The following is a 26,730-nucleotide window of genomic DNA, read 5'->3' as shown; positions in this document are numbered from 1 at the left end:
GTTTGGAAGGTTTCAAAGCTATAAATACTCACCAAGGCCAGGGAATATCCCTGGTTTATGGCTCTTCTGTCTTCAGGACTGGGGAGGAGACCCTCCAGCAGGAATCCTTAGGCCTGCCCCAAGAAGGGATTGGCAGGGAGTAGAGGAAGGTTCCAGGAGACCGAGTTGTCCCACTGAAAGCCGAGGGTAAAAGGCCAATGGGGCGTCCACGTATCATGGTGGAAGGGACCTGGCAACTCCAGATCAGGCCTGTGGTTGTAGGAGTCTGTAAATTCCTGGAAGCTCGCCCAGGCTTGTCATTCCCGTGTTCCTGTCCCAGGCCACAAGGAGAGAAGGCAGGCAGGTTGGAGGTGACGGTGTTTCACTGCCGGAGAAGGGCCCGAGGTGTAGAAGGGCTCCTGTGTGTCGAGGAAGGGGACATTGTGGCCACAGCCGCTGGAAGCCTGGGCAATGGCCGTGGGCTTCCTGGAGGTGGCCCAAGATGGGTCCGCCAATGCCTCGGCACTGGGGGGTTGGAGAGCATGATGATGGTCTCCTGCTAGCCCTCTTCCCTGCTTCACTCGCTAATCTTCCAGAATTGGACCTGGGTCTCAGGTGGCTGGTACTCTCCCCAAGCTCTACCCTGCTTCTCCTAGGGGTTTTTTTCTGAAAATCAGGTATAACTGGAGGCTGGTTCGGGCAGAGGAAGACAGGGCTCACCCTTCGCGGTTACACGGAAGAAACAATGTGCTTGTGTTCTAAAGAACAGTGGGAATGCTTATGTAATGCTGATTATGTGCCAGCCTCTGTTTTAAGCATTTTACATAAATTAGCTCATTTAATCCTCATTAACAAAACTGTGAAGAACGCACTATTACTATTCCCATCTTGATAGACGGAGAAACTAGAGCACAAAGAGGTTAAACATTAGCTGAGAGACTCTTCTGGTTAGTTGAGGAAAACTCAGGTCTTCCTTGGCCTGGGAATTCTGTTAATAATGTCACCAGAACAGGCTGATCTTGAAGAATAGTGTGTATTCTGGTGGGCTAGCTGGGGATTGGGAGCTACTGGACACATGCTTCATGGCCAAGGTCATTCTTTGGGTTAAGTAATGCGCAGCAGCAGGTCTGAGGGGCACACTGGGTAGGCATTCCAGTCGGTGATCTGGCCTTGGGGAATTTGGGGTCAACAGTGATGTTAATAATGGTTAAGCTCCTGAGCCAAGAAGAAATGTCTAAAACATGAGTAAGGCTACAAACAGTTCCAAATTCCAGACCTGAGGGGATCTGGAGCCAGAGGAGGCCCCTCCTTGCCCCACTGGGTAGGGTGGAGATAGGAATTCCATTCTCGGTGGGAGGTTGTGGGGGTGGAGAAGGGGGCTCTCCTCCAGAGGGTAGCCTCCAGCTACAGGAATTAAAATAATTTTTGTGGTGGAAGAGAGCTGGGCTCTTGATTTATTGTTCCCTCCAGGAAGGGCTAATGTGTAAGAACAGCTAATATTAATCGAGTGCTTATTCAGTTGATTTCCATGTTAACCCTCTTCCTCAACCTTGTAAGGCAGGTGTTATTATCCCTAGAGAGGATAGGTAGTCCTGGAAGGTTAAAGAACTTGCCTAAGCTAGAGTTTTTAAGAAATTTATTGGGGGCGCCTGGGTGGCTCAGTGGGTTAAAGCCTCTGCCTTCGGCTCAGGTCATGATTCCAGGGTCCGGGGATCAAGCCCCGCATCGGGCTCTCTGCTCAGCGGGGAGCCTGCTTCCCCCCCTCTCTCTGCCTGCCTCTCTGCCTGCTTGTGATCTCTCTGTCTGTCAAATAAATAAATAAAATCTTTAAAAAAAAAAAAGAAAAGAAATTTATTGAAGTGTGGTGTTGGGAAAAATTGTAAGGGTGTAGATCGACATAAGGCTGTAGATTTCCCAGCGAACCCATCTGTGAGCCATCTCTCGGGACAACAAGTAGGGCCTGAGATCCCAAGTGTCCCCCACACCTCCTTGACACCTTACCCAGTCACCGCCCCATCTCCTCCCCAGAGGTAAACATTATTCAGATTTCTAGCAAAAGAGCTCGGTGTTCAAAAAAATGAAAGTCAACCAAGTAAAGGTGAGGATCTAATTGGTTTTATTAAATGATTCATGAGCCCAGTGGCATTCCGTCTAGCAAGTGGGGGAGAGCTGCAAGGAGTCCCACAAAATGGAAGCTTTTTATAGAAAGTTATTAGCGAAAGGAAAGAAAGGTTGGCTCAGGTGAGATCACTGCACCGGAAGGGGGAAGGGGAGGGGTTTATTATGCAGATTACCTCGTGGGCCTTGGGGTGGTGTTGGGGGCTGGGGACAGAGAAGGCTTATCGACAATTCCTGATACTGCAAATAGTATTAGTCCAGATTTGGTGACTTGGCTTAAGTGACACCATTTTGTGTTTAAACATTAGTTTTGCCCGATGTTTGACTTTGTACACATGGAATCATACAACATGTGTTCTTGTGGTTTGGCTTCTTTTGGCCCACATTATGGGGGTGACATTTATTCCTGCTGCTGAGCGAGCATAGACTAGCTCACCCGTTTTCATGGGGCTATGGTGTCCCATTGCGTGCCTTTGTGCTGGGTGCACACCCAAGAGCCAATGACTGAGTCACAAGGTTGGTGCTAACTGGGATTTCGAACCAGATGTGTCAACTTTAAGCGTAACCGTTGTGTCCTATGCCTCCGTGTGCCATGGTTGGCGTCAGGCTGGGGTTATGGAGGCAAAGCCAGACTGGCGTCCTGAGGAGAGACCGATGTGGTAGTGGAGCGGAACAGAGGAGTAGCAGCGCTGGGAGATCTGCGGGGAGTGTGGTCCGCAGAAGGGTACAGTCCCTGGCGTGGGTTCCCGGGGAGGTGGTGATGTCATTCAACTGAAGGACAGCAGAGGAGGACCCAGTTTGTGGGAGAAGAGTGTGAGTTCAGTCTGGCCCAGTTAGAGTCCCAGAATGCCTGAGGGACCTCCAGTGACGTGATCCGGGGGGCAATATGGCGGAGAGCTCAACGCTTTGGGCTCGGGACTCAGGCCCTTGCTGTGGGCAAAGTCAGGGAGATTGGGATCGCTAGGGGAGGATGGTCACAGGGGGAAGAGCCTTGACGACCCTGACACTGCAGAGTCAGGTTGTTTGCTAGGACCGGGGGGTCCTGGTGGTGGTGGGAAGAAAAAATGGGAAGTGTCTAGTTAGCGGAAACCAAGAATGGGCACAAACATTGGCTAATGGCTCTAAGCCCCTCCCAGTGTGGGGACCACACCTTCATTTTTAGGACCCTTCTCTTTTAGCAGGGTCGGCTAGAGTAGGGGACGCTAAAGCAAACAGCCCTAAGAGTGCTCGTTTGGGGAAAAAAGAAACAGTTTAGTATGAGATATTTTGGGAACTTAGGGAAACCATTTTAGAAACATAGACTGACATAGTTCAGAAATGGGGCTGTTCCCCTGACCCACTAGAGAAGGGCCTGGGAATGTGGGGCTCAAGGAGTGGCGACTGGCATGGTGAGTGGGGACAAACGATGCGACAGAGAGAGAATTAGGTGACGTGAAAACAGTTGTCATGCCGTATCCTCTGTGGTGTGTGGTGGGGGATGTGGTCCTGCCAGGAAGAACGGGGACCACCGGGGCCCCTTGGCCATCTAAGACAAGACAACAATGATGCGGTCACCTTACTGTGTCTCTCACCTGACACACACGCATTGTTAGGCTTGAATGAGGGTTACAACGACCCATTCCACAGCCAACACAGTCAGCTAAAGGATCCCCTGTCCCAACAGCATGCGCCTAGTTTTGTGTCATATCCAGACTCTGGTCCAGCCGCTGCCTTCAACAGAAGCAGTCTCTCGCCACAGCTACCTAGATTCAAGGATGTGACCGAGGGCCTGCTCTCTGCGGGGTCCTCCTCAACGCGATCTGCTGCTTTTCAGACCAGGACCGCGCTGGAATGCTTTCTCGGTCCCTCCCATTAAATCAGTGCTTAACTAAGAAATACGGTCAATGAGAATGACAAAGGACAGGAGGTCTGGGCTCATAAAGAAGACACCAGAAGCAGGTCTCTTCTCAAAGGGGAGCCTCTTGCTGTAATCTCCTTGCAGCCCGGTGGGTGAGGGGAACTCAGGAACCAGCTGCCATTGCCGCCAATGTGGGCATGAGTCACGGGGGGGGGGGCGGGGGGGGAGGGGGAGGACTCCGTGGAGGAAATCTATGATAAAATGTGCAGATTGAGCCGCGGATGGTGCTTCTGCCTCGCTCCGTAGACTCGATGACTGAGTAACTCCAGATTAGGAGAGGGAAGAATAGAACTTTGGGATGCTATCATCGTAAACTGGGGCTATTTTGGGTCCAAGACTAAAACACCGAAGTGTTCTGGGGGTTGTGGAGAGCACCCACACCCTTCCAGCCACGGAACCGGAGGCTGGCGCATTCGAGTGTAGAAAGACGCACGGGTAAAAAGTAGTAAGTGCGGGCGCCGCCGCTCTCCACGGCACAGAGGAGCCGATCACGTTCCTACAAACTCGGCCCTGTAGGGCACTGCAGGTCGGGCAGGGCGGTCAGGTGCCTTTAGATTTAGGGTCATGGCAAAGGTGGGATTGCTCAGCTGTCTCCTGCACTGGTTCACCAAAGCATTCTTCAGGAGAAGAGTCTGGACGCCCTGCTGCTGTAGGATGCCACGGGGCCAGAATGGTCTCTGTTCCTGAGCTTGGAACTTTAGCTCATGGTCCTTCAGCCAGACTTGCCCCTCAGCAGTCCCATGGGCGGAACGCCCACTGCCTGCCCCTTCCTGGAGCCACAGGGCTAGGCCCTGGAGCCATGGAGTAAGGGGGATCCCCACTTCCTGGCTCTGCCCTGGGCCGCTGCGGAGTGAATGCAGGCGACCTGGACTGGGTCTCCTCTGGGTTGTCACTGTTCAGGCAGACAGCCGGCCTTGAGGGGCGTTGAATTTGGGTGGGAGCTGGAAATGTCCATTGAGTTTAATAGAAAAGAAGCCCCTGCAGGACCCCTGGGAGAGGTAGGGGAGAGGAAGGAGCAGATGACAGACAGTGGGGAGAGGGGCTGTTAAGAGTCCCCAGGGAGGAGGGCTCTGGGTCTGGCTGTCGGGGAAGGTGCCTCTTCCCCTGGAGACTGAACCATAACAAAGGTCAGAGGCAGATGAGTCTCAGCGAAGCCATCAGTCAAGGGCCCTCCCCCAGGAGGTTGGTTTCATCTTCTCTGTGGAGCAGGAGGCGAGGGCTTCGGGGAGGGTGGTCGGTTGGCCTGGAGGGCAACGGGGAAGATCTGGGAAGGCCGTTGTGGGCATGAGACTGGGAGGCAGGGACAGATCAGGACCCCAGGACCGGCATAGCTCCCACCACAACTTCCTTCAGGTCTTAATTCAAAAGCCCCCTCCTCAGTGGCAACTTCCCTAACTCTCATCTACAGCTGTAACCCCTGGACCCCTCCCATTTTCTTTCCCTGCTTTCGTTTTCCCTTGGCACTTAATGGTATTTGACATACTATGTATTTCTTGCATTAAGATGACTGTTTTTTTAATATTTATATTTTTATTTCAGAGAGAGAAGAGCAGGGGGAGGGGCGGGGGCGATCTTCAAGCAGACCCCCTGCTGAGCAGGTTCGGCTCCGTCCCAAGACTCACGAGATCATGACCTCAGCCGAAACCAAGTTGGACACTAACCGAGGGAGCCCCCCAGGCGTCGCTGACTGCTGTTCTCAAAAGCCCGGGGAAGTGAGCACAGAGACCCAGACCCAGAGAACGCCCCGTGCAGGTGCGTTTGGAGACAGATGGGGATGTCAGAGACCAAGCAACCCCAAAGATTGCCGGCAGAAGTGGGGGACAGCCGTGAAACGGATCCTTTCTCACAGTCCTCCGAAGAAAGTAACCCTCCGGGCACCTTGCCTTCCACCTTCTAGCCCCCAGAGTCGTGTAAGCCCCCCACTCCGTGATGTTCCGCTGCGGCGGCCCCAGTCAAGGAGCACCGCAGCGGACTGACATTTTTTTGTTTCATTTTTTCTGTATATGCCCCACAATTCTCCCAGCGCGCCTTGCACGCCAGCCCAAACTCTCTCCGCCCTTAGCTTTGTCCCCGCGGGTACACTTCGACCTGAAACCCACCCGAATGAGATTAGGCCAAGTGATAGGTGCAAACCAAAACGTATGATTCACCAACGGTAATTTAAAAAATCTGGTTTAGTGTTTGCATTTATGCTCAGTGAGGGAGAGCGGCAGGAAGGCACCGCTCAGAGACCTGTGCCAAGCACATGGGGGGCCAGGCCCAGAGCCTCGTGTGATGCCTCTCTGTTCGGTTTCTCAAGATGGGCCTCTAGAAGCCGCACCACCAGCCCCGGGGCCTCGAGCCTCCTTGGTTGGTGTCCCTGGGCAGCCCGAGCACGGTAGTTACGCACCAGCACATACAAACCTGGCTTTACAGGTAACCTTGGAAGGTCAGAAGCTGGTCCAGAACCCGGACATCCCCCAGGGTCCTGTTAAGTCTTCCCCCCCTAGGGTGGTGCGTTGCTCGGGTTGTGAGGAGGAAGACCGTTGTGCAGAGATCACTGGAACACAGGGCCCTAAGAGCTCGTGAGAAGGCGTGAGCCACGGAGCTGTCCTGGGAGGGGTAGCCCTTGCCCTTTACACAGGGTGGGAGATGGGGGTGCGGGGGCATAGAGAAGCCTTCCGTTGTGTAAGTTGCTTAACAAACAACTTTTGACATCGCACTGGACTCCCCGAATTGACCTTCAGAAACTTAACCTCAATCTTGAAAAATAACCAACTTTATTCAGATGAGGACCCAAGGCCTTTTGTCCTTGAGTAAACAGGCCTTCCCTAACTGTAACCTGTTATTGCTAATTCCCGCCAAGAGCAAGAAAAAGGGAGAAGAATTGGCAATAGGTACACACAGGCCGTGTACTTCCTCCAAATACTTAACCACAAAGGCAGAAATGCTCCCTAAAAATAGCAAAGGAAGTTGTAAAATGGTTAAATCCATTTAGCTCGCGGGACTGGGGATCCTGTGTGAGGGCCAGACAGCCGCTAATCTCTTTAATAAGGAGATCCAGAAATACGCACACAGACTTTTCTTTATATTTCTAAGCAGATCAGAAGGGGAAGCTGGTCTCGTCATTCTATAGACGGACTGACTTCGGGATACTGTAGGCTGCTTCCATGCATTGTAATCAACCCAGGGAAATTTGCAAAAACTCCACATCCAATAATTTTGGTTTACTGAAACTGTTTTTTAAAAATGAGAGACTGAAAGCTGTCCCATTTCCACTGGCTTCTGCTTCTCTCCCAGGTAGTGGGGGTGCAGGAGTTCCCTGCCAACCTCAAAGGTCAGCGCCTTCTCCAGACCCTGCTCTTGGAGTTGAATTCTGGGGGGGAAGTGGGAGCCAGACAGTGGGGCTTCTCAGCCTTTGTGAAGCCTAGCCAAGGGACCCCAAACCCATCCTGATACCCCATTTTCTTCCTTTGACATCAACCACAGGGGCTGACCTTAATTCCCTTTTTTTTTGTTTAAAGATTTTATTTATTTTATTAGAGATCACAAGTAGGCAGAGAGGCAGGCAGAGAGAGGGGCAGGCAGAGAGAGGGGCAGGCAGAGAGAGGGGCAGGCAGGCTTCCCACTGAGCAGAGAGCCGCTGGGGGGCTCGATCCCAGGACCCTGAGGTCATGACCTGAGCTGAAGGCAGAGGCTTAACCCACTGAGCCACCCAGGGGCCGCTTAATTTCCTTTTGCCTGAGCCCGTCTCTCAGTGCTGACCCCAAGAAAGCAAGCCCCAGGCCAGGCTGTGATGTCCGAAGCCCCAAAGGCAAGCAAAGAGCTATTTTCACTTTAATGAGTTTTATTGCTACCCACCCAGGCTAATCGGTAAACGTGCTGCTTTTTTTTCTTGATTTGTAAGCAAATTCATTAGATTCTGGTGTGAATTGTTTGTAACAGGCAGCACAGTTGTTTTGTTTTTCTCCCATTTGGCTTTGTTGGGCATGTTTTTACTTTTTTTTCTGAATTAAGGTTATATACCCACAGTATACCTGACTATACCCTTAGTAATAGACATTCAAAATCTAGAGCTATTTGGGGCTCCAGGGTGGCTTGGTCGTTAAGCATCTGCCTTCAGCTCAGGTCAGGATCCCAGGATCCTGGGTTCAAGCCCTAAATTTGGCGAGAAGCCTGTTTCTCCCTCTCCCACTCCCCCTGCTCGTGTTGCCTCTCTCGGTGTCTCTCTCTGTGTCAAATAAATAAAATCTAGAACCATCGGGTTGCGATTTAACAGTGGTAGAAGCATTAGAAGAAGCCAGGTCTGATACCCCAATCCGCTCTTCAACCCAAGTCACACTGCTTTTCCTATGGAAAAAATAAAAAGCATTTCTCATTCACCTCACATGGGCTAGTTCTCTCTGCAAACCGCAACATATTTGCAGAACCAGTCCTTCAGAGCAGTTTTTAAGTAAAGGGTAAGTTGATACTTACTGTGTGCTAAATTCTAGATGGGCTGCAAAGGTTTAAAACCACTCCCTCATTGCATCCTCCCTCCAGCCCTGGTTATGAACCCTGGAGCGGACTTGGATTTACTCCGCCCTCCATCCTCTGCCTTCCAAAGGTGGGGGTGCGATGTTCCTACAGGCGCGTTCAGTTTTAAACACACTGTTTGTAATTTTGAAAGAGTTTCCTGTTGTGTTACGGTTAGGTGGCCTGTTCCAGAAATAGAACTGAAGTGCATTTTTTTTTATGGTCCAAAGACAAATTATCCAACTAAATTGGCAAATTGTGTAATTGCGATATATATAAAATTTAAAAAACCCTCATAAATTAAAATAGTTCATTGAAACTGAAGTCTTGGAGACAATGCAATTTCTTGAGATTTAAAGTTATCCTGAGTGTGTCGGCAGTTTTGGTAAGCGACTCTGGCCTTTCTCTGCAGATTTTGTACACATAAGTGCTGACCTTATTAAACATACACGTGCCTCATTCTGTGTTCTTTTAGCAACACTAAGAACCTATTGTCTTTGTGATAAAAGGGGAAAATGAACTGCTTGGGTTCGGGGGCTGGTCACTCACAAATGACCAGCTAGTCCTTATCTGGAGCGAAGGGCTCCAGAAATTTCTCTTTGGAGGGGAAACCCCATTCCAGTGCTATTTGGATCCACATTTCTAAGAATGACAAGGAGGAAGTGGTGAACTTGGAAGATAGGGCCTGCATTCGGGTGCTTAGTGACTGAGTAATGAGGACCACCAGGCGGCCCGACTCCAGAAGAAAGTGCGTGTTGCACGGTTCTAGGGCTGGAGCCCCGCAAAGACTGGCCCCACCCCGCTAGGGTTCTTTAATTACTACTCCGCGCAGACCCGCTCCGTACTTGGTTGGGAGGAGAGAGTGGCAAACCCAGCTCAGCCCTCCCGGGACACTTCAACTTGTAAATCCCCCGACCTCAAGTAACAGGCCTCTGGAAAAGGCTAAAACCACCGTGAACCTTGAAAGGTGGAAATTCCCAGTGGGAATTTATGTAAATTTGGCCGGCTACCGAAAGAGACGCGGATCTTGATTTGGGTATTTTGGGCTTCAGAAAGAAAGCCCCACTACAGAAGGAAGCCACCGTGCCCGTGGTCACTGCTCGCTCAGTGCATGGTTGTGTCTTTACTGGAAATCGCTGCCCTCCTGCCTCCCACCCTCCTGGTCCTCTGGGAAGCCGGGTTCTGACCCCGCTAAATTCTAGATGGTCCGGTGAAGGGAGCACAGCTGCTGGGGTGACCGCCGCGGAGGGTCTTGCCCAGTGCAGCATGACACCGGGGGCTAACAAGGCCTCGCAGGTCAACCCTGCTCCTCTCCCCACCCTCCCGCCAGAGTAGGTTTTTTCTTTGAACTTTATTTTATTTTACTTTTTAAGATTTTATTTATTTATTTGACAGAGGCAATAAGAGAGGGAACACAAGCAGGGGGAGTGGGAGAGGGAGAAGCAGGCCTCCCACCGAGCAGGGAGCCTGATGCGGGTCTCCATCCCGACACCTGGGATCACTACCCAAGCCGAAAGCAGAGGCCCAACGACTGAGCCACCCAGGCGCCCCTCTTTGAACTTTATTTTTTCAGTGTTCCAAGATACATTGTTTATGCACCACACCCAGTGCTCCATGCAATCCGTGCCCTCCTGAACACCCACCACCAGACTCACCGAACCCCCTGCTCCCCCAAAACCCTCAGTTTGTTTCTGAGTCCGCAGTCTCTCATGGTTCGTCTCCCGCTCCGATTTCCTCCAACTCCCTTCTCCCAATGTCCTCCGTGTTATTCCTTAGTTCTGACCGTGCTCCCCACTGAGACCCTCAGCTCACCCTCCCAGGCCAGGGATCCTCCAGCTAGCCCCCGATGGCTTCCTCTGTCCGGCTGCGTCCACCCTTGGGCCCCGAGGGCCTTGCACGGGCTGGCCCATGGTGGGCACGCTGCTACCAGCGGTGGAAAGGGTCAGGAGGGAGAGGGGCAGAGAGAGGGGTGGCTGTGACCCGCGGGGTATCCGCATCCTCCACGCGCAGCCATTGCCACGGGGATTTGGCCCGTCGCACGCTCTCTTCCCCGCGGCAAGTAACACCCAGCAGCGGGACAAGCCGGGAGAGGCCAGGCCCCGGCGGCGGGGCGCTGGGACTGGACCGCGGCAGTTTCCCGCGGCCCGGCTCGGCGTTGGCAGCCAGCCCCGAGTCAGAGCCCGGTCGCGGCCTCACGCGGTTCTGTCTTGACTCCGCAGATCCAGGCACCGTGACATTGGCTAGGAGTGGGGGAGGAGGGCGCCCCTCAGGCTCTGGCCTGGAGCCTTCCATTTTCACCCAACGTCCCCACCTGAGCCCCTCGAGACACCACCCTAGGGGGCTCTTCCAGGAGCAAGCTGCGAGCCACAGTCGGCCCGAGTTCCGCGTGATCGGGGGACCCTGAGGACCGTCCCCTCCGGAAGCTCGCAGTTCAGAGGGTCACGGCCCTCAGCGGAGCCCCGGACCCCTCGGTGGACTCCGCCTCCTAGGCACCCAGTTGTCCTCCGTGCCTGCCCCCTGCTCCCCGCGACTCCTCGCTCGGTCTTAAGCTCGGAGTGGAGTTGCCTCGGAGCCCAGTCTCCCGGGGAGGTGAAAAACGAGCTCGGCGGCTCCGGTGCCGAGAAATTCTGGCAATCGCGGCCGGGAGGCCTGACGCCCTGGGCGGTGCCGGGCCCCGGGGGTTTGGCGGCTCCCCACGCGGGGAGCAGGCTCAGCTCGCGGCGTGCCCCGACCCCCACCCTCGCCCTCATCCCCGGGGCCGCCGAAGGGGAGGGCGGGGCCGCTCGCCTCCGGAGACAGAGGAGCCCGGGTTCGCGGGTTCCCGCTCCTAGTTCTCGGCGCGGGCGTCGCTCCGCTCCGGGGCAGGGCGGCCGGGTGCGCGGGCCCAGCGGCGCCGAGGACTCGGCTCGGAACTTTTGTCCCGCTCCGGGCGGGGGAACCCGGGGCGCGCGCACCTCCTCCAGTGCGGCGGCCCCGCCCTCTCCCCGCCCGGTCCCCGCCCGCGCCCGCCCGCCGCGCCCGGAAAGCCCCCGCGGCTCCTCCCACCCCCGAGGGGGCTTTCTCCAGCCTCCAGTGACTTTAGTCTCCGAGCGCAGCCGCCCGGCGCTCCTTTCCGCCGGGCGGGAGCGCGCGGAGCCCCGCTCGTCTGGGGCCGCAGGGGACGAGGGGCGGTGACCCCGGCGCACGCCCCGCGCCCCAGTCTCCCGGCCCGCGCCCCGGCCGCCAGCATGGTGTTGCTGGCCGGGCCCGGGCCGGAGGGCGGCGGGGCGCGCCGCGTGTCCCCGCAGACGCCTTCCCCACCCCGGGACGCTCAGGCCGGGGAGGACCCTGCCGACTACGAGGAGTACGAGGACTTCTCGTGTCTGCCCGACACCCGCAGCATCGCCTCGGACGACTCCTTCTACCCTGTCGGAGGCGAGGAGGAATACGGCACCGCGAATGCGGAGAGCGTCCCAGAGGGCGTCCCGGAGGAGGCGACCCTCCTGCGCGCCGCCTGCGCCAACGACGTGGGGCTGCTGAGGGCGCTGGTGCGGCGGGGGCCGAGCGCCGAGGAGGTGCAGGAGACCGACCGCAACGGCCGGGTAAGTTGGCATCCCCGCCGGCTTCGGATCCCCTCCGCCCTCCCCCCCCCCGTTCCGCGTCGCCCTGGTCCCGGCTCTGTCCGGTCCCGCGGTGACCGTGCCGCTGCCCAGCGCGCGTCTTCGTCGCTGGCTGGGCGTGCGGCGCGTGCGGAGCCCTGGGCGGCCCTGCGTCTCCCCGGCCGGGGTCCCGGTCTGGGCAGCGGCGGGGGTGGGTGGTGCGGAGCGTGGCCCGAGGTCACAGCGCCGCGGGAGACGCCGCTGGTCTCCAGTCTTCACCGCCTCCCTCTCGGTTCCCGCCCCCGGAGTCCTCCTGTCCTTGAATTCCCCCCGCCCCCACTCCCGGGGCCCGCGCTCGGATCCGGGTTGGAAACCCCTCCCCGGGTCTCTAACAGCTGGGCCCCCTCCGACCGTTATCTTCCTTGCCCGCGGGGACGACATCCTCTCCGGAACCCCAGTTGCCTTCACCCCCCCGCCCCGCCGCTCACGCTGCCCTTGCCCTTACTCTTGCACGCCCAGAACGCGGACGGGCTCCTCCGGGCCCGGGAGTCGGAGTTTCCTCCCGGATCGCTCGCCCCCTCCCGCAGCCCCCAGCTCGGCGGCGCCCGGAGACCCGCGCGGCGCCCGGAGACCCGCGCGGCGCCCGGAGAGCGTGGTCTCCGACCTCGCCGCCCGCGTGGTCACTGCCCCGAGCCACGGCCGGTGGGGTCCCGGGAGCAGGGCCGGGGGGCGCGGCGGTGGAGGCGCAGACACCCACCCGGTAGGGCAGGCGAGGATGGCGGGCGGTGGAGGGAGGCACGAGGGATCCATGAGTCGTGTCAGAACTCAGCAGGAAACATTTTGAAAAGGAAAGAAAAAGTTGGCTTTCGAAGACTCGAGAATGCCCGGCTCGCAGAACAACCCACCAGACACTCGGGGGGAGGGCACGCCGCAGACGGACCCCAGCGGCCGAGCGGCTGTCCGTCTGTCTGGGTGGACAGCGGCAGCTGCTCCCCGGAGTGTCACGGTCTCCGGGTCCCGGGGGATCCGCCGCCCCAGCCCCGCACGAACGGGGAGTGCAGGTGCCTTTCGCTCCGGAGCCCGTGGCTGACAGGACGTAGGTGGTTGAACTCGGGAACTCGGGGACCCTGTGCCTTTCGTTTATCTCCGGAGCGGGGTGGTGTGTCTGGGCCTGTGCTCTGGGCTGGGCTTAGTCATGTTGGAGCCTGCCAGGATCGCTTTCTGCTTCCACACTTTGGCGGTTCAACTTGACACAGCATTTGACAGCGGGGAAGGGACTGTGCTTGGTGTCGTGTGTCCCCGGGGCTGGCCCGGAGGCCTGGTGTGGTAGGGCCCCCCTCCTCCGCGAAGCGGTGGCTGCACCCCCTTCTTGCCTCCGCCCTCACCGTGGGGGGTGCTGCTGGGGCTGTTTCTGCGCTCTGCTTTGCCTTTTGCTAAGGTGAGTTTTCACACGCAGGTGTTGATAGAAAATCTCTCTTGCCCAAAGCAGGTAGCAGGGCGGCTTTTAAGGACACCCCCCCCCAAAGATCAGGAAGAACAGGGTGGGGGGTGGGTAGGTCCCGTGTCCTGGGCAACCTGGGGTCTCCAGGAGGCTGGGGTGGGCAGAGAGCGAGCAGCTTGGAGGCTCTGCTGGGCCCTGCTTTAATGATGTTTCCTTTGGGGGCAAAAAATTAAAGTTTGGGGACTGCTGCATTCTAGTTATCTGAGAACGATATGAACAGACGGTGGCCAGAGGGGTTTCTGGGCTACTTTAGAAGGCTGCTCCCTCAGTATAGGGCCCGGGGAGGGCTGTGGAACTGGACAGAAGAACAGGTTCCAGCCTCTCTACCTCGGTTTCCTAGTTGAACCTCCCAGGGTCGTGAGCATGAAACCCCCAATGCACGTGACACTGATCGAGCCCTTGTTAACCATCCCCTCCTGTTTTCTCGCCAGCCTCCTCCCGGCTCTGAAGAACACGTCCTCCAGGACTTTTCTCTTCTGCCAGGCAAAGCTCCTTTTCTCTCTGCCTTCCCCCCTTGATTGCAGAGTCTCTTTGTTTCTCTGCATGGGGTCTCGTCCTCTCTGTTCCCCACCAAATTATGATGGCGAAATGGTACATGGCTGGTAAAGGGAAGACTCCGGGGCTCTTGTATCTTCCGACCAGAAGGAGCAAGTCCTGTGTTCTGTGCTTTGGTGGGGGCAGGGTGGAGGCCAGAGCTTCTCTTCTTCCCAGTGGTTCCTAGATTCTGTTGACCAAACAGCCTCCATCTTCCTATAAAGACTTTGAATAAAATGTTGTAAAGGGCCAGTGCACGACCAGTGGCAAATGGGGCAAAGTGTCATTGCAGACTTATTTCTTGCAGACCTATTGTGTGCTAGGCAATGGCCAGGTACTGTAGGAGACTGGAGAGAAATCCAACAGTCCTTGCTTTTGAGAGTCGACCTTTTGTTTGAGGCAAGAACTCAGTAATAGTTCCTGGTGCTTAGAGAGGAAGACCGCCCGGTGCTTAGAACCCGAGGCAGGGCCCCAGAAGACAGTCCGGAGAGATGCAGAGCAAGTGTCTTCAATGCAAGGAGCTCTGACAATCCTGGGAGCCTAGCGAGGAAAGACTTGGGGACTGTGGAGAGAGGACGTTCTGGTCAGCGAACCAAGACAACTGGGTGGTGGCAGACTGTGGTACAGAGAGGAGGGTATGTGGGAGCCAAAGCTGGAGAGGTCAACGCGGGTCTGGTAGCAAGAGGCTGGCCCAGAGGAGCTGGCTAAGAAACAAGAGATTGGGAAGTGAACTGGTTTCCTCGTGACAGTGCTCAACCTGGGGGTGGAAGTGTCCTCACTCACTGCCTTCAGGTCCTGGTCTCAGGGGCACCTTCTCAGGGTGGGCTTTTGTCCTACCCCAGTCTGGCCTGCAGCACCTCCAGTGGATAAATGCATTCCACGGGTTCAGGGATTGAGAGTGGTCATTTGAGAGAGCAGCTGACATTTGACCAAGATGGAGAGAAGATAATGTGGGGAAAGCGATCCAGGTAGAGAGATCGGCAAGTGCAAAGGCCCTGAGGCATAAACCCTTTGGGCCCGATTTATAAGCTTCTCACAATTAGGGATAGTCACAACTTTACAGAAAGCCTTAGCGAGAAGTCTGGTGGAGCAGAGGGGTACTCGCTCCATCAACAGAAAGTGCAGCTCACAGGGCCTGTCCACAGCGAGCTTCCTAGGAGAAAAATGTCTCTAAAGGCTTTGAAGGGATTTCTAGGTACATGTGTTGAGCTAATCTTCTCCGGTCAGTTGAGAAGACAGTTCTGCCTGAGCTGACAGATGTTTCATCAGGTTTGAGTAACTAAGGCTCAGATGTGTCTTGTTTAAGAAAATGTGTTCTTTCCTGGCTCCTGAGATGGGTGGGATCTTGGATGTGGCTCAGCATCCAATTTTCTTCTAAAATAGTTATTGCTCTAAAAGGATTGCATAATTTAATATGCAACATGTAAATATTTGTCAGACATTTCTCTCCAGTAACATTCAAAGTGTGCTCTGGCTGTCATTTAGATTTACGGTCGTTTTGTTCCATCAGACTTGGGGACGGTGAAAGCTGCCACGATTCTTTTTCTTAATTCTTCTCTTCCTCTTATTATCTCCCGAGACTCACCTCTATGGCTGTGACAGCTCTGGAGACAGGACTGAAACCAAAAGGACGCGTTTGTGCTGCTTCCACTGCTGTAGAAAGGCAGTTTGAATGTCAGACAGCTCTTGATCCAAACTAGGTCCAGTTACGCTAAATTTAAAATATTGCCCTCCTTTCTTGATGTCGTTCTTCTCGTGCATGGTTAAGTTCGAGGGGCCCTCCAGAGGCCCCCCCCCCCAGGTGCTCTCTAGGCTCAGCCCAGCCCACACCACACACCCAGCTTGGGGGTGTCTCTCTTTACTTGTGGGGGATGGCGCTTAATTTTTTTATAGATTTGCAGCAGTGATCGTGAAACTTTATCTTGACATACCCGAGAAAAAAATATTGGTGTTTGATTTTTGTTTTTGTTTTTTTCCGAATGCCTCAGGGGGATTGATAAGCTTTGGAATCCCCTTTCCCTAAAATGAAAAATCAGGTTGTTGGGAATCCACACCCAGCCCTTTGCCTTTCCCAGGCCTCAGGCCTCAGGCCTCGTGCAGTGTGTGTGCTTAGAATGGAGCTAGAAGTCATGATGGAAAGTGAATTCTGGTCTCCGTAGATTTGAGGGCCATCAAGCCTGGGGAGCTTGTGGGCAGGGAGCTTGACTCTGCTACTTGGGGATGGATGTCAGTGTGTTATTTCTGATGTGTGGGGGAGGGATGAGGAAGGGAGAATGAGTGGATTAGATGGGAGCCCAGGGGGCGGGAGTGGAGAAGGCGATCAGCTGAATCCGGACAGGCAGGATGACAGATGTCTGTCTGCTTCTTCCTCCCCATGGACCATGGGTGGGGAGGGGGGGGACGGTGGGCGTAGGGGCGTCCCTCTGGGCCCAGCAGCGGTAGAGAGGCCCATGCATTTTTTTTTAAAGGACTTAATTTTTAAAAATATTTTATTTATTAATTTGACAGAGATCACAAGTAGGCAGAGAGGCCGGTAGGCATAGAGAGGGCGGAGGGCGGGGGGGGGGGGGTGGGGGGGGTGGAAGCAGGCTCCCTGCTGAGCAGAGAGCCCAATGCGGGGCTGGATCCCAGGACCTGAGATCATGACCTGAGCCAAAGGCAGAGACTTAACCCACTGAGCCACCCAGGTGCCCTAAAGGTCTTAATTTTTTTTTTTTTTTTAAATCCATGATGTTTATTGTGACTAATCATTGAAATCTTTAAGAGGAACTGGATGCTGCAACAGCTGCCCTCTTGGGCTTAGGTGTTGTTCCTTCACGGAATCCACGCCTGAATCTGCGGTATACAATTTTTAGGTGCCTCATTCGACCTGTCCCAGTGGTATTTCGTCTTTTAGCCTTGGCGCTCTGGTTATACTTTATCTTGCGCTTGGCAGGATAGCCGCATTTGCCACACGTGGACTTCGGAAGGTGGTAGGCCTTCGAGCCACAGCGGCGGCACAACGTGTGCGTCCTGTTGCGACGCTTTCCAAAGACGACGTCCCCTTCGTCATCTTGTTTCCGCGGCAGGCCCCAAAGAGCAAGGTCTTAATTTTTTAAGGACAGTTTGAGATTCACGGCAAAGTGGAGAGTAACGTACAGAGATTTCTATCTACCTCCTGCCCCAACAGGTGCACAGGCTCGCCCGTGGCCCACATGTCTAAGCAGAGTTGTGCATTTGCTACAGCTGATGAGCCCACGTGGACACATCATCCCCCCGTGTCCATGGTTTATACTCGTGTTCACTCTTGGTCTTGGACATCGTGTGGGTTTGGACAGGTGTTAGTGACGTGTGTCCACCATTATAATACCACTAAGGGTATCTCATGTGTTTCTGATAGAGTGTGGCAGGTCTCTTTGGCCACAGCTGTGCCAAATACCAAGTAACTGTGAAATCTCCAGGGTGTGGACAGCAGTAAGGGTGGCCCAGCAACGCTGATCCTGGCTGGGCGGTCGTTCGGCTGGAGTCGGCTGCGGGTGGCAGGACCGGGAAGGTCTTGTCTAGGGGTGACTCTGCCCTGGTGGCGTCTCTTCCTCCAGCAGGCTGGCCTGGGCCTGTTCTCCAGGGAAGGATAACGGTTTCAGGAGTTCCGTGGTCACTTCTGCTGACCAAAGTCACAAGGCCAAGCCCTGATATGCTTTCTTAAGGGGGAGTTTGCTTTTGTTCATAAAAGGATATTATTCGCCAAAAATGCTGAGCACTTACTTGTTTATTTTCAATTTAGTTTTATGAAGGAACATTTCAGGTGGGTACCCGAGTAGAGGGTACCGAAAACCTTCGCGTCCTGGCCGTCCGGCATCAGGAAGCCACCCGCTCCCGAAGGTCTGTTTTCATTTTCTCCGGAAAGGGTGTTTTTAAATGCCGCTTTTTGTATGTTTTTGTGGATAAAGATTTCAGAAATTTAGGAAGACCATTGCCATAGGATTTTAAAGATTGATTTTATTTATTTATTTATTTAATTTCATTTTTTTTTAAAGATTTTATTTATTTATTTGACACACAGAGAGATCACAAGCAGGCAGAGAGGCAGGCAGAGAGAGAGGAGGAAGCAGGCTCCCCGCTGAGCAGAGAGCCTGATGCGGGACTCGATCCCAAGACCCTGAGATCATGACCTGAGCCGAAGGCAGAGGCTTAACCCACTGAGCCACCCAGGCGCCCCTTACTTTTTTTTTTTTTTTTGTTAAGATATTATTTTGTCAGGGGATTTTGGAGGTTATTTGTCTCCCACGTTTTTGTAGTAGAACAAAGTGAGGCTCAGGGGAGAGGGGATCTAGGGTGGCGGGAGAGCTGGGCTCCGCAGGGACCCCAGGGCGGCTCCTGCTGGTCCTTTGAACCCTGCTGGGCTTCTCCAAGGGGCTTCTGAGCTTTCTACCCCCGCCGCCTCCCGTCTGTGCTCGAGAAATGGGGGAGTGGTTGGGTGATTTTGAGCATCTGATTTCTTTTCTATCCTGTGCTTGTAAAGGAAAACTAAGGGAGAAGTGTTATAGAAATCAGGGTCTGTGGACTCTTGGAATATCATTTATTCATCTGACATTTATATCAATTTAATAGGCAAAGTATTCAAAGCGATTCTGCGTGGCAGCTTGGGCTACATGTGGCTGTGACCTAGGGAACGCTCCCCTAAATGCTATTTAACTAATAGTAAATCACTAAAATCCAGGCCGTTAGGTCAATAACTCTTTAAGGCTTATAGGATAATGCAGATTTTCTCTTCTTCCAATGTCCATTATGGTAACGTCTGTTTTTCTAGGGAAGTGTCCTATTTTTTTTCCAAGTTTTAAAGGTCACTAGTCTGAAGTTTTTGTAGAGTTCTCTTTTTAATGTTTGTTGTTAACTGTCTTATATCCTGTTTTTCTGTATTTTTGAGTTTGTGCTGTTTCTCTTTGGTGACAGATACGGAAAATACCTATCCAGTCAGTCCTATCAGGGGGTCAACTTTTGCTGTGGATCTGCTTCTTTACTCTGTCATCAATTTTTGCCTTTTTGAAAAATTATTTCCTACCTTGGGTTTATTCTACCTATAATTTTTCTCTTGAAGTATCAGTTTTGCCTTTCCCCCAGGTTTGGTACACGGTATTTTCTCATTGTTCTGTTCTAATTTACCTTAGGATTTCTTTTCTCCTTTTTTTTGGATCTAGAAATTATTTAGAATTACATGTAACATTTAAAAAATGTATATTTTGAGCTTTATTATATAAATTTTGAAAATCTGATTCAGAGCCTATGGTCTCTCTGATACTTCTTTGAACTTTCTTGAGACTGGCCTTCTAGCCCATTATTGGGCCAGTAATTCTGAATTACGACCATGTGATATTCTGTGATTTCTCCAAGTGAGTCAAACAGTTCCCATACGTAAGATAAAATGTAATTCCTTTTAATTAAAAGAAATAAGAAGGTTGTAGTTAAGTTCTCAAAATATGTGATCAAAGAAAATATGTTTCATTCAAGATGATTGGGAAGTACTTTACTTAGCTTACTGGAATGCCGGTATAGATATGGTGTGTGTATGTGTGTGTGCACGTGCGCGTGTGTGTGTGTTCTCAGGAGGTCAGATTTTAAGATGAAGTAGGATGTTAAGAATCCTTGATGTCATTCAGTGTGTGTGTACATAAAAGAGACTGTTTTCAAGCAGTGTTCTTACGTTTGAAAGACCGTTGAAGGTGAATTTTACTTATTTCTACCAAGTCAGAGAGAGGAAATGAAGGTAGATGTGAAATCCCCTGTGACAGTCGGCTTGGCGGCCAGATTGGATTGGAGCCGCGGGATTGAGAGCAATTTCAAAGTAACAAAAACAGATGTATGCTTCCCAAGGTGTATTTATGTCAGCTCTGAATAAGTTCAGCCCAAAGTAGGCAAAGTGATGGGATATGGAGTCAAGCATTTCTCTCTGGCTTCTGCTTCTGGGATTTAACTAACTCTTGGACTAGATACCACACCTGCCGAGCGAGGGCCATTCCAGCTGAGAGAGACAGGGGTAGGAGGTGGGGAGGAGGCAGGAGCCGTGCTTTGGGGGGCCGCCTAGGACAGGCCGATAAGTGAATTTACTGTAGTCCATTTTCTGAGAAAAACATAGGTTCGGGAAGTTGGTTTATACATAAGGGAGTGGGGGGAATTAGGCCGAGTGAAAAAAGTCCATCTCACAGGATTAGATGTCGGATGATTCCGTTGGTATAACGTTCTTGGACTAAGGCAGTTGTAACGATGAACAGCTTATGGGCTGCTGGGGTTAGGTTTCGGGGAGAGGAGGAGTGGGTGCCCCTCTAACGGGGTAGCAGGAGGACGACAGAGGACCACTCGGCCCACCTACCACCCAGCAAGCTCTGGATCACAGCAGTGCCATTTCGTGGTGGGGCACTTGCCCTGTTATTATGTAAGATGTTGACATTGGGGTGGAAAGCCGGAATGGACAGCTTCCTGTAGGTCTGTGGCTATTCCAAAATCACAAGTGTGAAATGAAGGAAGGCAACTCTTAGAAATGGTTAAGATGGAAATACTTTATGTTTGTTTTACCACCATAAAAAATTGGAAAATTAAATGAAGGCATGCGTTACCTTTTACCTGTAGCCTTACCACCATGAACAGATCGACTCTTAGAAACGAAAGCAGGATCAGACCTGGCTAATAGGTTGGGAATGGCACCTGCTGGGAATATGACATGCTTGAACCACTGCCATCGTGCACTGTCATCACCTGAGAGCTTTTCCCAAGTACGGAATCCCAGGCCCTACCCCAGACCTACCGGACCGCAGTCTGAACTTTATGCAGCTCTCAGGTGATTGGTACATACCCTTGTTTGAAGAGCTCTGGGACTTTTCTTAGAAAACAAGTTTGGTGGCCCCAGATGGCAGGCTCAGGCTGGTTACGTGATCCTAGACAAATCACATGATCTTTTGCTCCTAGAGCATGTCCTCTACATCCCCATCTATAAAATGGGAACGCTTACTGTGAGGACAAAAGACCTCGTAGAGGCTCTGGGCAGAGTACATCAGTAACTTCTGTAGTCAGCGTGCCACACTGTAGGCGCTCAGTTAGCGGAACTATTGTTTCCATGACAAATTAATCTCAAGGTGGCTTCGAGTCCTGCTGTTTGAATTTTAAACAAGGGAAAAATCGGAAGCAAGAGAACGGCGTGTCTACTTGGTGAGGACTTTATTTTTTTTTTAAGATTTTATTTATTTGACAGACAGAGATCACAAGTAGGTAGAGAGGCAGACAGAGAGAAAGGAAGGGAAGCAGGCTCCCTGCTGAGCAGAGAGCCCGATGCGGGGCTCGATCCCAGGACTCTAGGATCATGACCTGAGCCAAAGGCAGAGGCTTTAACCCACTGAGCCACCCAGGCACCCCTAACTTGGTGAGGACTCTTGTGACCACAAGAATTTGTTGAGGGAAGAGCTCCTCTTGAGTGTTTATACTCAACGAAAGTGGCATTTGGTGTCATGGGTGCAGATGGTCGGGGTAGATGCCACCACATCCCGGTGCATCCTGGGAGCGCTCTGAGCTGCGTGGCGGAGCCCGAGTCTCCGTCTCCGGGGGGCGGAGCGTGGGAAGGACCTCGACTCAGGAGCCCGGAGGAGGGAGAGCAGTTCGAGGAAGGGAAAGATGGTGCAGACACCGGGCGTCAGGGCAAGCCTTTTTCTTTCTTCAGTGTTTTCCTTGAGTCCAAGTTCATGCAGAGAGTGCTGGAGTCAAAGCCCTGGCCTGTCCTGGGACGTCCCCAGACTAACGCTGCGGTGATGTTCTGTCCGCAAGCCAAGCCACAGTTGGTTGTGGATTCCTGGAGTTTCCCTCCCTTTCTACTTGTCCTTGACCTTGTGGAGCCCGGTGCTCCCAAGGGCCTGGCCCTGCCCCCTCCTGTCGGGAGGGTCAGTCTGTACGGCTTCCAGACGCTGGGCATGGAGCCTACTTAAAAAACAAAAAATAATAAATGGAAACAAGGGACTGCAGTCATGTGCTACAGACATCGGCCATGACTCAGCTCCTAGGTTGGATCGTCCGTGTAGTGAGTTAGGCCTTTTCTCTTTGTTCTTAGATCATGGGTGGGTTTTAGGAAATGAAAGCCAGTTACTGCCGCTCCAGGCTACCCTGGACGCCGCCGGGGAGACGTGGAAGCCAGGTTAGAGCCGCGGGAGTCCTGCCGTTGCTGGGGGATGGGTCTCCCCGCGGACTGTCATGCTTCACTGGCCCAGATCTCTGGGGGGCCTGTCTCATCTGCTGCGGAAAGGGACATCGGAGGCACCGAGGAGTTTGGGAAGGAGCAGCTCTGGTGCGTCTTGTCACCTACACGTCCTCCTTTGTTGAAGGGTGGGCTGGCACAGGCCACGTCTGAGGTCTCCAGGCTCATCCTCCCTGCGGCGTGATGGGTGCAGAGGCCACTCTCCACAGACACCTAATGGCCCTAGAGGGTTGTCAGCTCGCTCTGTTCTGCCCAGGTTTTCCCGTGGTGGCACTGAAAATCCTGCATCCTGGGAAACCCCTGGGCCCCCGGCAGACTGAGATGGTCGCTCACCCTACCTGGGAAGAAGGCACTTGTGGGTCAGGGCCACATACTAGGTGTCACGTAGGAGGAGCCGAGAGGTCTGCTAGACCACAGATTTCCTCCTTCGGCAGTATCTGGAATTCTTCCTTTGGAGGAAAGCTGCGGTTTTAATTTATATTTTGGGGGAGGCGGGGGATTGCCACTGGGAAGGCAGCATGTGCCTAAATTTAGTCACCTAGACTTGTTTTGTTTTAAATAAGCTCTGTGCCCAGCGTAGGGCTTGAACCAGTGACCCCAGATCGAGCTGCACGCGCCACTGACTGAGCCAGCCAGGTGCCCCTAGACTGGGTTATTTTTTTAAATGTTTTATTCTTTTTTAAGTCGTACCAGAGATCTGTCCCCCAGATGGGACACATTGCAGGTGTGTCTTCTTGAGGGTCCTTTTGGGAGGCAGGGGAGCCCCTGGGCCTCGGGGAGGTCCTGGAGAGGAGGGTTGAATCTCCATTGCCTCGTGTGAAAAGGAATAAATACATTTTTCTAAAAAATTCAGTGACTTAAAATGCGCCGTGAACTCCCCGGCGAATTTGAGATTTTCTTTGGTGTAAACATTTAAATCCATTGGTTTTAGAATGAGGTACAAGTGTATTGAGTTATTAAAAAAAAAAGCAAACCCCGATCTTCTTTGTTAAAAGCAATGTCTTGCAGTGATTCTGCTAATAATTTTATCGGTTTCCCAAATACTTAAGATGCTGCTAACGTATTTTGAAAGGTTCCCTAATGTTACTTCAGTGCAGGGGCCCTTTGAACCTGACGAAAAAATTCATGTCAACCATTTGTTTGCATCTCGCAGTTTCCATCTACCTGTTTGCAAATGGCTTGATTTGGACACAAGAGTTTTAGCAAATGCATAGAGACTGTTTCCTTATCAGTAACGTGCATACTTTAGAAAAAAGTCTCCAGAAAAATGGAAAAAACTCATTTTTCAAAGAAATGGCTATTCCCAAATGTTTGCTGTTAAAACATGTTGGACTCCTATTTGAATTCCTGTGACCGAACACCGTGGACAGTGTGACCTATACACACCAGTCTTCACTGCTCGCGGTGCTGGAGGCTGGAAGTCCAAGATGAGGTGCCGGTGGGATGGGCGCCCGGTGAGGTGAGGTCCTGCTTCCTGGCTCTGCTGGCTCAGGGCGGGCAGTCTTCTCACTTGTTCTCATGTGGGAGAAGGGGCAGGCGCTCTCTGGCATGTTTTTTATGGGGACACTCATCAAGGGGCTCCACCCTCCTGATCTAATCACACCCGAAGATATCCTAATACATGAAATCCTGAAGAATTTTTAAAAATGCATTTAAAATATTTTTCCCCCTTGCAGGAGAGCTCGGTTATTTGTGTAATATGCGACTACAGCCGCCCCTGCCTGGCTTCCACTCCAAAAAAGCCTGGGATGTTCTCCTGGAGAATGGCTGGGTTCACATCTAGATGATCTCCATCTCTGAAAGGATAGAATTCTGTAATTCGGTGATTTAAAAAAAAAATGTTTACACGAGTAAAAATTAAATAATGATGTTATCCCAGAATGTCCAGGAATAGAAAAAAAATTTTTAAAAAGAAAGCTAATTGAAGCCTTGAAAGTTGTAAGTGATGGGAAATCCCCCAAATGCAGACTGAAAGTCATCTGAAGGGGAGAGTGAAGAAAAGAGAACGTTCTAGCAACAGCTGCATCGATACGTAGCTCACGCACCATGCAATTCTCCTCCTTAGAGCGGACAGTTCGGTGGTTTTGGGGATGTTCACAGATGTATGCAGACGTCACCTGGGAGAGAAACCTTGTACCCTCCGAGCTGTGACCGTCTGTCCAACCCACCCCTCCAGCCCTAGGCAACCACTCATCTCCTTTAACCACTTACAGTATTTATAACAGGATGTTTATGAAAGAAAAACTAGACCCTTGTCACTTTGTGACTGCGTCTCTTGACCTTTTGCCCCATAAAGGAATACAACATTGATTTCACCACAGGAAGTGCCCCGTGCAAGACGGGGTGACAGGTGCAGGCTCTACCTTCAGGTGTCTTACCGTAAATTTCCCATGACTTACAATGTATGGCAGGAGTTCACGTTTTCACACAAGCGTTCCAGGCCCTGCACATGACCCATTTCACATGGAGCCTCAAGCCCAAGTGGCCTCTTGGTCTTGCTGACCTGTCACTGAGGTCCGCAAAGTGTGACTGCAGCCCAGCAGCGTCAGTGGCATCCGCGGCCTCACTCCAGACTGCTTGAATCCGAAATTCTGGGGTGGGGTCGCCCTGTGTTCCACCACCCGCCAGGGGACCCCGATGCCCACTCCTGAGAACCGCTGTGGGTGGCGCGGACCTCTTCTGGTCAGTTTCGGTTCATCCTGGGCGGGTCCCTGTCCTGCCCCAGCCTGTCCTCGCGCTCTACTTTGGAGAGAAGAGGGAGTTGGCTTTTGTCAAGCTTGTCCGCCCCCATCCCCCTTTCTTGCTCCTGCCTCAGGGATAGCTGAGAGGCTGGCTGGGCTGGTTTTGCCCTTGACTGGTCTGGGGACAGGGGGGCAGGGGAAGTGGCTCAGTAAAGGCCAAGGACACTCTGACGCACAGCCTCCACCCCTCCCCTCTGGGCACGGAGCCCCTCCCCGAGGGGATTTGGACCCTCCCCCCAACCCCTCCGGCTCTGGCCCATTGCTGCCGGCGTGGCCTCTCCCATCTTGCCCTCTCTGCTGGTCTTTCTCTCCTTGTTACATCATATTTGGAACCCTCCTCATAAACAAGGGGATAAAATCCCAAAGCAAACAAGTTCCAGACGCACTTGCCAGTGGGATGGGTCTGACAGTCTCCTGGAGTCCTCTGTTTCCCAAGGCCGGAGGCATGTGGGGCGGACAGTTTTGTAGCCGGCTCCCAGGGCCCTGCCAAGGCTGTGGGGGCTGCTCTGCCCGCCCCTGCGCCCCCCCCCCCCGACTCCCACCTTTGGCTTTGCGGCTCTCCCTCTGGCTCTGTTTTCCGTTGTTGTGAAAACATGCATTCCGAGGGGCCGGTCCCATCCCCTGGAGTGCTTATTTCTTCACCCCCAGCCCACCCACAGAAACTGCCCCGCGCTGCCCAGCATTTTGGGCACTGTTGTCAGAGTTGGGAAATGACCTCGCTCCGGGGAGGAAGGTGGAGGATGGCCGGCCTGTGCCAGGTGCAGGGTGGTGCCCAGCTCTGCTGGGTTTCAGAGCCCCCGATATTAGCCATCTGCTGCATGAGTCTGACAGTGGCTTGACCTTGGGACCCCCCAGATGCCTTGAGCCCCCAAGAAGTGCTCTGCAGCGGGGGTCATCCACACTGAGGCCACCTCCTTGGACCCCATGGGTTTCTTTTAAAGATTTTATTTATTAGACGGACAGAGATCACAAGCAGGCAGAGAGGCAGGCAGAGAGAGAGGAGGCGGCGGGCTCCCTGCTGAGCAGAGAGCCTGACGTGGGGCTCGATCCCAGGACCCTGAGATCATGACTTGAGCTGAAGGCAGAGGCTTTAACCCACTGAGCCGCCCAGGCGCCCCGACCCCATGGGTTTCTTGTCCAGTGCTCACTTCCTGGTCTCCCCTGGACTTACTGATTTCCTTTTTTTCGGGCCCATTTCTTGAGCTTCTTCCCATGGGTTTGTCTCTCTACTCCCTGGGGTGGTGATTTTTATGCATTAACTGGATGAGGCTATAGCGCCAAGTTAGTTAATCGCACACCAGTCTCTGTAACCGTGAAGGTACTTCGTGGATGTGGTTACCAGCTGCAGTGACACAACGTTAAGGAGATGACCACCGTGAATGTGGGTGGGCTGAGTTCAATCAGTTGAAGGCCTTCAAAACGAAAACTTGACCATTTTCCTGGAGCAGGAGGAATTCTGCCTCAAGACAAGCATCAGCTCCTGCCTGAGTTTCCAGCTTCCCAGCTCCCATGCTTGTATGATGGGCTCCTTAAAATACATCCCTGTGTGTCTGTATCCCCTGCTGGTTCTCTCTGGAGAGCCCTGACTCACACGTCGCCTTAGGAATATTGCTGCCTGGTAGAGCCCCCTCCAGGCTTTTTCTGCTGATGCCAGCTCTCAGCCCCGGACAGCTCTC

At 53.2% G+C, this 26,730-nt stretch overlaps 1 protein-coding gene and 1 pseudogene across 2 annotated transcripts in view; one reads left to right on the top strand and one right to left on the bottom strand.

Annotated features, from left to right (window-relative positions):
- The first annotated feature begins 11,578 nt into the window (after positions 1–11,578).
- The window catches only part of ANKRD33B (ankyrin repeat domain 33B), a 72,045-nt gene continuing 56,893 nt past the window's right edge, over positions 11,579–26,730 (top strand). The window contains exon 1 of the mRNA XM_080804772.1: positions 11,579–12,069. Coding sequence (XP_080660898.1) covers positions 11,716–12,069 — 354 coding nt within the window. The 5' untranslated portion in view covers positions 11,579–11,715. The remainder of the gene's footprint in view (positions 12,070–26,730) is intronic.
- LOC308343732 (large ribosomal subunit protein eL37-like) lies at positions 16,861–17,153 on the bottom strand (annotated as a pseudogene). The gene has a single exon. The product of its transcript is annotated as a large ribosomal subunit protein eL37-like (transcript).

Source organism: Martes martes (assembly GCF_963455335.1).
Source record: "Martes martes genome assembly, chromosome: 5".
Lineage (NCBI taxonomy): Eukaryota > Metazoa > Chordata > Mammalia > Carnivora > Mustelidae > Martes > Martes martes.
Note: the sequence above shows the minus strand (reverse complement) of the source record. Positions and strands in the feature narration are given on the sequence as shown.